The sequence below is a fragment of the Marmota marmota genome, unplaced genomic scaffold (assembly GCF_001458135.2).
Source record: "Marmota marmota marmota unplaced genomic scaffold, marMar, whole genome shotgun sequence".
NCBI lineage: Eukaryota > Metazoa > Chordata > Mammalia > Rodentia > Sciuridae > Marmota > Marmota marmota.
Window position 1 is genome coordinate 30,903,204 of NW_026000242.1, and position 13,202 is coordinate 30,916,405.

The following is a 13,202-nucleotide window of genomic DNA, read 5'->3' on the forward strand; positions in this document are numbered from 1 at the left end:
TATATATAATATATTATCTGTGGGAAGAGAGGTTGACAAAAATTTTCTCCGCTCAGTAGTTTTTCTTCACTCAGTTGTTTCCGTGTTGTGCAGAAAGCTTTTAATTTGGTGCCATCCCATTTACTGATTCTTGTTCTTATTTTCGGATCTGAGCAGGTCCTATTCAGGAAGTCCGCTAAAATGCATTCTGCCAGAAAGCACTGCTTGTTTCCTGGTGTCAATTAAGTTAATTATGTGTTTTTCCAGTGTGATAGGTATTTGGTAATGATTTTAATGACTTGCTAGATATACCTATTTGTTGTAATTTGTGTATTTTTTTTTTTATTGCAAGAGTATAGATAATAAAGATAGGAGAGTACCACAAGAGGTTAGTATATTCCTGTTAGTAAGATTTTGGCTGAAATCTGATTCAATTTTGCAATGTTAACCTTAATCATCAGCCCTTAGGTATTTATTTATTTATTTTTATGTAAATTTTTAAATTTATATATGACAGCAGAATGCATTACAATTCTTATTACATATATAGAGCACAATTTTTCATATCTCTGGTTGTATACATAGTATATGCACACCAATTTGTGTCTTCATACATGTACTTTGGATAGTAATGATCATCACATTAACCCTTAAGTATTTAGAAATTGTTTTGGGATAGTGAATTCTAGTTGAAATAATAATAATAATAATAAGAAGTAATAATAATAGTAATAATATCTAAGGAGATGTTTAAATAAAATAATTAAAGTAATAGTTCAATAGTAGGGGCATTTCTTTCTCTTTCTTTTTCACTTTTTTTTTTTTTTTTTATACAGTGCTGGGAACCATATCCAAGGCCTCTGCCATTTTGGGCAAGACTCTACCACTAATTCCCTAGCTTTCATATGCCCTTTTCTATACCAATTATGGGCAGTGAGCAATATGATTGATGTTAAAAGCATTCAAAATCCACATTATAAAACTCTAATTGGGTCAAACATTCATGGTTAAGATCATTTAGAGGAATGTCACATTTTTATGAAACTGAGGTTCTTTCTTTGTTTAAGAAAGGAAGATTTATAACTTCATTTGATAAGATAGTTCACATTTTCTGTAAGTATTTGGATGTGGCAACTGCGACATAGGATACCAAAGTGTAATGATTATTGGGTGAATCTTTATCCTAATTATGTTTCCCAAACAATTGAACATGGATACAATTATGGGACACTTCATTGTCTTGTTTTCTAGACAGCTTTGCTGAGCCTGGTATCCATGTGAGTCCCCATCTCCTTCACAGCAAATTTCTGGATCTTGAGTGCCAGAGGTACATGCCTTGAAGCCCACTCCCTGGATGGGCTTGTGATTGCTGATGGGGCATTTTTTGGTCACCACTCCTTGATGGCAGAACAACCCTTCTCCCCACCATTCTTTGTGGGAGCCATTCTGCCTGTGCCCAAGCTGGAAAGGAAGAGCACTAGGGATTATAAGGTTCTGTTTTATGCATGAGGCAAAAATAGGATGGGGATGCTGATGACTAGGTAAGCAATAGTGATTTCTAAAGTTTTTGAGAGCTCTCTTTATGCCTCCATTTTCTGTTTGTGTCATGCAAAATAAAGGCTATTCTTCCTAGACATAGGCTTATTATTGGGTCATAACTTGAGTACAATTTTGATTAGTTTAATCCTAGAAGCTAGGGAGGCTGAAGCAGAAGAATTGTGAGACCAAAGCCAGTCTCAGCAAAAGCAAAGAGCTGAGCAACTCAGTAAGATCCTGATTTTAAATAAAATACAACATAGTACTGGGAATGTGGCTCAGTGGTTGAATGCCAATGAGTTCAATCCCTGGTACCACCTGTCCCCCCAATTTTTTTTTTGTTTACTTAGTTTCTTGTCTTTTCAGACTGCATATATGAAATTGTTCTGATTCTCTTCCCTTAAAAAAAATAGGGGAAAAAAAGAAGAAAAGAATGGACTCAGACATCCTGCAAGTCTTCCAGAGAGAACTCACCTGCTCCATCTGCATGAATTATCTTATAGACCCAGTCACCATATGCTGTGGGCACAGCTTTTGTTGGCCCTGTCTCTGCCTTTTGTGGGAAGAAGCCCAAACTCCTGCAGATTGCCCTATGTGCAGGGAGCCATCACAGCAGATTGACTTCAAGAGCAATATTTGTTTGAAGAATCTGGTATCCATTGTCAGAAAAGCCAGTGTCAGGCATTTCCCGAGCTCTAAGGATCACATGTGTGTGACCCACAAGGAGAGAAAGATCTTCTGTGAAGAGAACAAGACCCTGCTGTGTTTGCTCTGCTCCAACTCCCAGGAGCACAGGGCTCACAGACACTGTCCCATTGAAGAGGCTGCTGAGCAGTACAGGGTAAGTGATGCTTCTGAGATAGCTAGAGGGCAGGGTGACTAAGACTATAAGGCACAAGAACCATTGTTACTGAGTGCCATATACAAGTATAGGTAGCAGTGATAAAATTATGAATAAAGTATGTGATAGTATCTATATTCATGGAAACTGAGAGTGTGAGGAAACTAATTTATTATAACCTATTTCAATAACTTGATGATATGGTTTTACTGCTTAGGGCACTTTAAAGTTCTCATGATTATAAGAGTGTCTAAACTAACAAAACTAAATGTTCTGCTGGATGTGGTGGTGCATACCTGTAAACCCAGCGACTCACAAGACTGAAGCAGGAGGATAATCAGTTGGAGGATGGCTTGGGAAAATTAAAATATATAATAACTTCTTAAAAGGACTGTTGATATAGCTCAGTGGCATAGCACTTTCCTAGCATACATGAGACCCTAGGTTCAATTGCTAGTATGGTGAGCAGGGAAGTGGTACCACAAATTCAAAGGGCTTTTATATAGGATATATTAGAATGAAACTCACAGACTATTAGTGTCATTAGATCCAAATTCTGAAGCAAATTGCCACACTACCTAAGAATTAACATTGCCCATGTATTTGCCAGTTTCTCTAGGAAAATGGTTTTATTACATTGTGTGATTCCATAGTCTGAATCCCCTAAAATTGATAATTATCCACACCAAGCAGGGAAACCCTAGCCTCTGTGCTGCATAAAACTTTTTTTTTTTTTAAATATAAATTGCTTGAAATTCTTCATCATTGTGGGCCTGAAATCATAATCAACTTGCTTGTCCAGTGGTCAAATTTTGTTCTCTTACAGGAGAAGTTTCTAAAACTAATGAGATCTCTTTGGAAAAAGATCCAAGAAAACCAGAGAAATCTAAAAGAAGAGAGCAGAAAAATTAACCAATGGGTTGTAAGTATGAGAGTCTATTTCTCTCAGAATCAACCTAGGATAGGAAAGGTAGACATTTATTGATTCATCAAGTGAGTTGGAATCATCACAAAATTTTAGGAAGATCTTTCTTGATAGCTTCTACTTGTTGGAGTACAAAACCGCACTGCTACTCAGGGAGAATTGTTGAGCTATGGAGCAGGGAAGTTTGATATTATTGACCTATTTACTAACAAAAATGAAAGTGTTGCATACAATTATTTGTGAGTTATGCATGAATTCAAAATGGCTTGCATTCAGACTTTCTGATTTGAGAAGATATATACAGGAATTACCAATGAAAATCTTTCTTTCTGGTTGTTTCAACAAGTCACAAAGTAGATGAGTTTGAGAGAGGAGTGTTCTGCCTCTTAATATAGTTAATAATGAGTGAAAAATAAATGAAGGGAAGAGAAGAATGAATTAATGGTTTATGAGAAATAGAAAGACATGAATTTATGTACATAGTTTACTAGCATAAGACATGAGTCAAAATGAATAGATGATGTTATAAAGTGGAGGAGAGTAAAGTTGACCTGATATTTGATCTAAGAAATTCGTGTCCTTGCAGTGGTATGTGCATCTGCACAGAGAGAATACCAAGGCAGCTTATAGGATGCTGCATCCCAGTGTCCATGAAGAAGAAAAAGAACATTTGGAGACACTTTTAAAGGAACGCAAATTGACTATACAGCAAATTAAGAAAAGCAAAGCCAAAATGCTTCAAAAAGGGAAACAACTAAAGAAAGACTATCAGGAGCTAATGAAAATGTGCCATAAACCATATGTGGAGCTGTTTGAGGTAAGTAATTGGGACATGACTGAAAATATTTTGTTTTCTGGCCACATTATTTGGTACCAAAGATATATTTATATGCATTCTGCATTTTTGGTGGGATCTTCCCCCTTTGGGAATAACAGACACTGTGATTTCATGCAGCAAGCAAGCTTTGTTAAATTGTGACAGTAGGTTCCTCAGGATATGTTTATTTCTGAAATTATCCTTTTGTAGGTTACTTCATTAAGAAATAGAAAGAAACCGGCTGGGGCTGGGGCTCAGTGGTAGAACATTTGCCTAGCAAGTGTGAGGCACTGGGTTAATTTCTTAGCACCACCCCTAAATAAGTAAATTAAATAAAGCTCCATCAACATCTAAAATGTTTTAAAAAGAAATAAATAAAAAGAGCATTTTATTCATGGGTATTTCATTTTTGTCCAGCTGAGCAACATGAAGAAATTAGAAAATAGTTAACATTTATTACATTCTTTTTTTAATTTGAATGTCCTTAGTTCAAATTGTCCTTAGCACATGTCACTATGTGAATACGTCCTGCAAAAGATCTCTTTTCAGACAGTTGCTGGTTTGCAGCATTGCAGAATAACCCTCAGGGTTTTGAATTTAGCAAAAGTTAGATTCTTCCTGTTTTACCTTTATGGTAGAAAATTAATTTACAAGGAGTGTTGAGGTGGTGGTTGTAATTTTTTAAGTTTCTCAAATACAAAGGCTTAATGGTAGAATAGCTAATTCTGATGAAATTTAAGCTTTTCTTTCTTTTTGTTTTTTCTTTACAGAATTTAGAAGACACATTGGCAGAGTAAGTTTGACTTTTAATGCAAATTGGGGCACCACAAAGTCTGTGAATACCAATGTGTTTCTGACAATGAAGAAAGTACTTATTGAGATAGTGTACATTTCCTCTATGTGTCTGTGTTTTACTGAATATGATTTCTTGTTCCCTTTTTATAAAAACTGAGCTTTTCCTTCCCTGGAGCTGAAGGGTGTAGTTTTTGCTGAACTTAAGCAGAGGTTTCTAAAGACAGCTATCTATAATTTTAGATTTCAAGTCATAAACAAATTGAGGTTCGTGGAATAGTCCTTACCAGGTGATAGGTGAGAGAAGTAGGCAGAGAAAAAAGTAAGAAAGATTCCTTAAGACTAGAACAATCCTGATCTGGACACAGTGAAGCAAGCCTGTCATCCTAGTGGCTCAGGAGCCTGAGACAGGAGGATCATGAGTTCAAAGCCAGCATCAACAATTTAGGAGACTCTGTCTCAATTAAAAAAAAAAAAAAATGGGAGATGCTCTCAGCACTCCTTGGTATCAATAAAACAACAACAACAACAACAACAAAAACTAGAACAATCCTACCCCATGATTATGTAGTTACACTAAATGTCAGTGTTAGATCATTGTTAAGTGATGTAGGAACCTTTAGGATAAAACTCCTACATTGACATACTGTCAAAGTGTCCTTTCATTTATTTTTGCTAAAACTTTTGGAGAAATTTACAAAGACTCAGCCAATATCTCAAAGGTCACTGAGGCAATCTAAGTTTTTCTTTTAGACCCATTATATCATTTAGCTGAGCAATGTTTTTTTCCGTCAGCCAGAAGTGTTTGCATCAGCTATCTTTACGTGTTCTCATCAGCTATCTTTACATGTTCTCATCTGCCTTTTAAAACTTTTATCATGTGCTCGATGATCTCCACTTGAGAAAACTAAGGAATATATGCCATCTCTTCAACTTGAACTATGGATCCTTAATTGAGAATGTTCAGAAAGGTACATATTTTGGCTGGACACAGTGGTGCAGGCCTATAATCTCAGCAATTCAGGAGGCTTAGACTGCAATTCAGGAGAATGGCACATTCTTTGAAGTCAGCCTCAGCAACTTAATGAGACCCTGTCTGAAAACAAAAAGGGTTATATATATATAGCTCAGTGGTAAAGTGCCCCTAGGTTCAATCCATGGTACCAAAAAGAAAGAAAGAAAAAAACAACAGAGAAATGTACATCTTTTTCTTTTTTTCCTTCCTTTTTATTCATGGGGATTTCAACAAGGGCCTCCTACATGTCAGGCAAGTTCACTGAGAAATATTCCCAGTCCAGAAATGTACATCCTAATGCAATGGCCCCCAAAGTGAATATGTATAGAATCCCAGAATAAAGTCCTCAAGCTTTCTTTCTTTGGAGAGAGCATTGCTTTTCAGACAACTCCCATCCTCTTCTTACTTCCTGTGGGCTATAAATATTTTTCCATTGTTTTATATTCTGGTGTGCTCCTTTTCATTAGGCTTCATTAGAATATGATTTTGATAAAGAACCTTTAGTTGAGCCATTACCATTATGTCTTAAACACTGTTTGAATCTATCATTGTTGAAGTCTTTGGTGCCAGAAAGATCAATTTATTTATTTTTTCCTTGCAGGTATGAGTTAGTGTTCCTGCACATGCCCCAGCCTGTGAGGCCACAGCTCAGTGCTCAGCCCATCACTGGACTGAGAGATGAACTTAACCACTTCCAAGGTGGGTGTCAGTCTGTTTGAGGGACAGCTACACTGTGCCCTACAATGATGGTTTTCTATGGGTAATCATTCCCTCTTCATTAATCGTTGACCTAACAAAAGTGATCAGCCTGCAACTAAGAATGCAAAACATATTTATTGATGTATACCATGTTAAAATATGGAACAATGTAAAGAAAAAAAAACATAAATGAAATGTTGTATACAAGCTCTGTCACAAAAGTTTCAATTAAGGAAAGGAAATAAAAAGTCTCACTACGCCCTAAAAAAACATCATCACATACAATATCATTTGTTCACTGAGTCACACTAATGGACTCAAGTCAAGACATTTTCAAGAGCAATTAATTATGATAATGGGTTTATTGAATTTAAATTTGTAAAAATGGTTTTCTTTAATGTTTTCTAGTAACTAAATTTGTAATACATTACACTTGATATAATAAACAGTACACAAATATAAAATAATGAATTCACAGAACATTTTATGAACAATGATGAAGTAAGTCATCACTTGGTGAAGCAGTATATGGAACTCCATGGTAGACCTAACCCTGACAGGTTAGTTTAGCAGAAAAAGGGTCAGATGGAACCAAAAGTAAAAGGCAGAAAATTCTTAACGGGAAACCAATTCTGTAATAAATAGATTTTCTTAAATATAAACTTGGTTTCTTAACCAGAAGATTGTAATATCACTGATACATTTATGTAATTATGTAATAATAATCATATTATCTACTATCCATGATTACATTTATTTTTTGTCTTTTTTTTTCACAAGAGAGAGTAATGGAGGTTAATTTTATTGCTATGGACTTGAGAATGCTCAGGTCTCCAGATTTTCGAGTGTCATAAAAAATAAGCAGCAGAAGTAAGCTCTATAATCAATGAATTTTTAGGAATATTTTCCCTGTAGTTAATAAGTGTTCAGATTTACTGGTAGCCCTTGAATCTGATATTTTTCTAGCCAAAGCTTTTCCATTAATTTTGCTTGTTTTTTCTTGTAAGTCTCTAAATCAACTCTCATCTTGTATGAATTGGGGCGGGGGAAAAGTCTGATTTTGGCTGAATTATTCTCTCTTCACAGTGAACATTTCCTTCCGTAATGAAATAAGCAGTCACAATGTAGTGTTGTGTGATGTGAGAAGACTGATGTTTGGAGAAGATGATGAAGATGAAGCTTTGAATTCTGACAGATCAAACTATTTTGCTGCATTGGGAGATCAGATCTTCACTTCTGGGAAACATTACTGGGAGCTGGATGTTTGTGGCTCCTGGAACTGGGCTGTGGGAGTCTGTAGGGATTCTGTGGTAAGGAAGAACCACACATTGCCTGAATTTGAGGACATGTTTCTCCTTTTATGTGTGAAGGAGGGCACACATTTCAGTCTCTTGACCACCTCCCCAATATTTTCTCTCTATATAGAGAGACCTATGGGCCATGTTGGTGTGTTCCTTGATTTTCAAAGTAAAAGTGTGAGTTTTTTGAATGTTGCCAGGAGTTCCCTTATATGGAGATATCCTATTGAGTCCCTGAGTTTCCCTGTCAGGCCATTTATTTTCCACAGTCCACACATAATTAGGGATAATTCAGGAAGTTAACTTCTCTGCCTGAGAACTTCATATTTAAGGGACCCCTTCTCAGTTGAAGCAGAGCAATTACTATGACTATTTTTTTATCCCTATCTTAATGTAACCTCATTTTATTCAATATGAAAATATGATACAATATGAAATTTTGTTTGCACAATTTTACTTTAATAAAACCATCTTTAGTTGCCTATAATATAAGCTGTTGTTGATTCAATGTTTCATGACCTTTGTGTGATTACGAAAACATGGGTTTGTGATTCCGAGTCTAGATTAATACAGGAACACAAGAGTTTGCACATCTACACAGATCTGGCCATCCAGAATGCATCTGTCAGTTTGAAATCTTCTGGAGCTATTCAATTCACCTTAAAGGGGAAAAGGTAGCATAGGTGTGTGTGTTACCATCATGGTGGGCACATGTAATTTTTCACATTAACTTAATGAACAGGCATTGTAGCTCAGAAGAATGTCTGGCATTCAGGGTTTGACTCTATCAGGGGTGGGTATTTGGGGGTTCAGATTTATGATCATTCCCCAGGGCATGAGACATGAGATGGGAAGATAGTGAAACAGAATACAAACTTGTACTCTCTACTGACTTTTCCAACTTGCCATGATACAATAAATACTCAGTTGATTTTTTATGGTTGTCATTTCATACTCAATCATGTTTATGAATGTGTTTCTGCCATCAAATGTTCTTCCTGAATATATTGTAGAAATCAACAAATGTTTGTTAATAAAAAATTAAAATGTAAAGCTTGGTAGACTTTGTTGTCAGCCATACCCGGGAATGGGTGTTCACTATGTAGACTTGCCAGTTTTATTTCTTATCACTCCTGGTGAAAAGACTTATGCAGTTTACATTTCTTGAACATTTATTGTGTAGCTTACGTATAAATATATCCTGTATGATTTAAATACAAAAATACTTATACTGCTGTGCTTGGTGGAACATGCCTGTAATCCTAGTGACTTGGGAGGCTCAAGCTCAAGACCAGCTTTATCAATTTAGTGAGGGCCTAAACAAATTATCAAGAGCCTGCCTCAAAAGTAAGTAAGGGTTGGGGGTGTAGCTCAATGGTTAAGTGCCCTGGGTTCAATACTCAGTACCAAACAAAACAAGAAAACTACCTATACTACACTAATTATGAAAAAGAAGCTGAGCCAGGAGGAATTAAAGAGATGTGAAATAAGGTGATGTTTCCAAATGAGATTTATTTAGGTTCTGTGTGTTCCCTCTCAGGTGAATCAGCTTAAGTGATAGACCAGCATTCATTCTAATGACTGAGTTCAGATAATATAATGCAAGTAGAGCTTACCCTAGTACCTAACAGAGTATCCAAAAAATAAATATTGGCTGAAATATTAAAATATTATTAATAGAAATAATTAACTACTTTAGTTTTCTTTAGATGCATTTACTTCCTACCATTGGCTTATCTATGATGTCAAGTGCTACCAGCAAGCTCAGTCTACCTTCTTTATTCTCAGTAGGTGAAGTTGCAGCCTACACTGCTAGTAAGATGGAATTTATGCAGTTTCTTACATTCATGTTCATATTCATATATTTTTAACCTTGACAGTAGCTTCATTTCTGCATTTTAATCGTGCTCACGAAAAAGCAACTTAAAGTTAGTTTAAATTTTTCATATAGAGTACATATTTATGAAAATGCCTGCCTTAGGCTTAACATGAATTGTTATGTTCTAGATTGACACAGTTTTTAGTATTTTAGTATTTTTCTTCTAACATTAGAATGAAAGCATAGTGTAAGCACATATTGTGCTAGCCTGAGGAAAGTTTCCAAAGTTCTGCTAACATAATAGGACAGGAAAATATTAGAGGATAATGTTAATGAAAGGCAAGAAATCAAGATTTCCAGTTTTGAATGTTAAGGAGGTCCCACTATTTTGAAATTTGAAATTATTATTTTATAGTATAATGTTGATTTTGAAATTTCCCCAGAGATAAAATAATGTACCAGGGGAATATGAAGGTCCATAGTGATAAGAAAGCATAAAATTGGACTTAGAATGATGTAGACAATCAAGAATGAAATTGACATATTATTAAATCACTAAGTCAAAGGTGCTGTAAATCTCCTTTATTGTGTCAAACACAAAATACTTTTATACTTTGAAGACAAATGCATATGAAAAAGAATATGTGTTTTATAACAAGTGAGATATGTCTGTTTTTTTTTTAAAGAAAATATTTAGTGGGGGTATATCCATGAAAAAAATAATGAGTTGTGAAGAAATTATATCATTTATAATATGTTTAATTCCACCAAACTGTGGGTTCATTTCTCTATTTCTTGTTGGTATTGGAAATAGAACTCATTGGGTGCTTTACCCCTGAGTCACATCCCCAATCATTTTTTTTTTTTTTTGAAACATGGTCTTAAGTTGCATAGGGCCTCACTAAGCTGCTGAGGCTGACCTCCAACTGGTGTTCCTCCTGCCTCAGTCTCCCAAGTCACTAGGATTACAGGTGTGAGCATGTGGTCTGAGGGTTTTTTTTTCTCACTGGTACTCAGTGTAAAGTCAAGTCTCTCATAGGATCTGTTAGGGCACAGGCCAATCAATGCTAATTTTAAAGGAATTGGCCAGTGTGTTGTTGTTATTTGTTTCTCCGAATATAGGAGGTGGTCAAAAGGAAGATTTTTAACAACTGGATTTTTAATTATGTATGCAAAAAAGGTCAATTTGTTGCCATATGCCATCCAGCAGAAAAGCTAAAAAATATCCTGAGAAGCAAGCCACTGGAGAATGGCTTGGTGTTTTCTACATCCTTTATGTTTCCATTCTATTCGTTAAAACTTATCTTTTTGGCACACCCAGCTGCAAGATATTTCTGGGTATGCTGGATACACAATGATAGATATTTTATTTATTTAGAAAAAATAAATAATAATGGGCACAACAGAATATATACTCAAGAGTTCATGTTCAGTGCAACAAGGTACTTTTTTTTTTTTTTTTTAATTTCAGGGATTGAATCCAGGAGCCCTTAACCACTGGACCATAGTCTCTGTCCTTTTGTTTTTTGTTTTTGTTTTGGAACAGTATCTCACTAAGTTGCTGAGGATATCACTGCTGTGCTCAGGCTGGTTTTGAACTTTTGATCCTCTTGCCTTAGCCTCCAGAGTGGCTGGGGTTACAGGTGTGTGCCATTGCACCCAGCTGAAAGTAAGGTAGTCTTTAATCAGGGATTTGAGGATACTTTGAGTTGAAACCAGGAGTGTTTCAAGTGTGGGTAAACTCTGCTCTTCAACCTTGGTAATGTGTTGAGTGTTTCCTTATTATTTTCTAAGTGAGGGTCATATGGCAAGGAGCAGCTTACTTGTTTTTAATCTCTTAAATGGATGACTAAAACAGAAATGATTCTGCAAATTATGAGAATGTTTTACAGAAATGTTTCCTTATTCTTACTCTTCAGACCAACTAGATTCCATAGTTGACTCTCTTCCTCCTGTTAATTTTACACAGTCCTTTATTAACTAAGTATATTATTGAATTTTTTCCTCACCGTGACCAAAATACCTGACAAGAACAATCTAGAGGAGGACAAGTTTATTTGAGCCTCACAGTTTGGTTTCAGAGATCTCAATTCATAGATGGCTGACTCCATTACTCTGGGTTAAGAGTGAAGCAGCTCTTCAGAGGGAGAGGGAGGCTGCTCCCTTTGTGGTAGCTGTAAGAAAGGAGACAGGGTGGGAGGAACTGGGACACAGGGAAGATGTACTCCAGGATAAATTTATGTATCTATTTAGTAATTTCTTTCCAGCCACTATAACAAGAACTTCTTACTCTAATGATGCTTCTGAAAATATTTAATTACATTTTAAAAAACATTTTTGTGGTTCTGGAGATTAAACCCAAGAGCACCCTACAACTGAGCCATTCCCTATCCCTTTTTAATTTTTTTTTTTTTTTGGAGACAGCATCTTATTATACTGCTGAGGTTGGCATCAACTTTGTGATCCTCCTGCTTTGGACTCGGGAATCATTGGCATGATAGTTTTGCAGGATTGCATGAAGGTTTTTACATTTACTTACTACCTTTCAGTTTTGAAGACCTGTATCAGAATTATTATAACCTGGGATATAAAATAGAAAAGTAAAACCAAGGCAAGAACACTGGAATCCTTGACAATTACCTCAAAGATAAAGACTCTCCTTGTTATTTTTCATTTACTTCTTTTATTTTTCTTTTGGCAGAAATTTAATTCTTCAAAGAAATATCAATAAAAACTTATGGGGAAAGTGAAAGTAAAGTGACCACAACACTCAGAGTGACCAAGAGATCTTTATTGTAGCAGTGCAACAGAGGAGAAAAGAGAGAAAGAGAAGTGGTGGGGGGGGGGGCGGCTGGGGAAGGCTTTTATAGCCCTTCTGCTGTGCTGCCTAAATCTAACAGCTTCTCTGGGTTTGCAAGCTGCCTTGTTGGCACACAAGGGGGTTAAGTGCTTGGCCTTAAGTGGTGGGTTGAGTGTCAGCCTTGAGCAAGGGGTTGAGTGCTCAGACTTGATGCAAACAGGTGATAAAGGACTAGACAGAGGGGGTTTGAGTGCGTGGGCTATCCTGCAGCTAATATATGTTCAGCCTGCCCTGCAGACAACACAGTTCAGCCTGTCCTGCACCTAACATTCCTCCCTTTTTGTTTTTCTAGGTGACATGGGGGCAGTGTAAAATCCTCTGGCTACTTCCTGCTTAATGGTGTTTGGCTTGGGACCTTGGAGGGAAAGTGGAGGAATGTTCGGGGGACAGGTCTGGGAATACCAAGGCAGCTAGAAATAATATCCAGTGGCTATAGACAGTTATTTTGGCAGGGACAAAGTCCATGAAGGTTCCTTGAAGCCATAGGTTGTCAACGGCAGGCATCAAACCATTTCTGAGCGGAGGAGATACGTGGTATCTGTCATTGGTCCTGTCATAGGGACTCTAGGAAGTATCTAAGGTGGCTTGGTTGAATCCAGTAATGTTAAGAGTGACAGCCTG

General features: G+C 36.4%; 1 protein-coding gene across 2 annotated transcripts; it reads left to right on the plus strand.

The window, feature by feature from the left end:
* The first annotated feature begins 1,948 nt into the window (after window positions 1-1,948).
* Window positions 1,949-8,919, plus strand: LOC107145741 (tripartite motif-containing protein 43). Of its 2 annotated transcripts, XM_015489700.2 has the most exons (6): window positions 1,949-2,356; window positions 3,183-3,278; window positions 3,868-4,098; window positions 4,869-4,891; window positions 6,507-6,604; window positions 7,691-8,919. In XM_015489700.2, the coding sequence occupies exons 1-6, from the start codon at window positions 1,949-1,951 to the stop codon at window positions 8,203-8,205; spliced, it is 1,371 nt and encodes a 456-aa protein (XP_015345186.1). In that variant the 3' UTR covers window positions 8,206-8,919. The 2 variants fall into 2 exon arrangements, with proteins under 2 accessions (XP_015345186.1, XP_048651777.1); XM_048795820.1 differs by lacking the exon at window positions 3,183-3,278 and having other exon boundaries at window positions 2,093-2,356.
* Window positions 8,920-13,202: the final 4,283 nt, after the last annotated feature.

Bases quoted from the DNA above. Each gene is read 5' to 3' on its own strand.
- LOC107145741 (XM_015489700.2), top strand. From the start codon at position 1,949: ATGGACTCAGACATCCTGCAAGTCTTCCAGAGAGAACTCACCTGCTCC. The intron at 4,099-4,868 runs GTAAGTAATTGG...TTTTCTTTACAG, and splicing joins CATATGTGGAGCTGTTTGAG to AATTTAGAAGACACATTGGC. The intron at 6,605-7,690 runs GTGGGTGTCAGT...CTCTCTTCACAG, and splicing joins TGAACTTAACCACTTCCAAG to TGAACATTTCCTTCCGTAAT.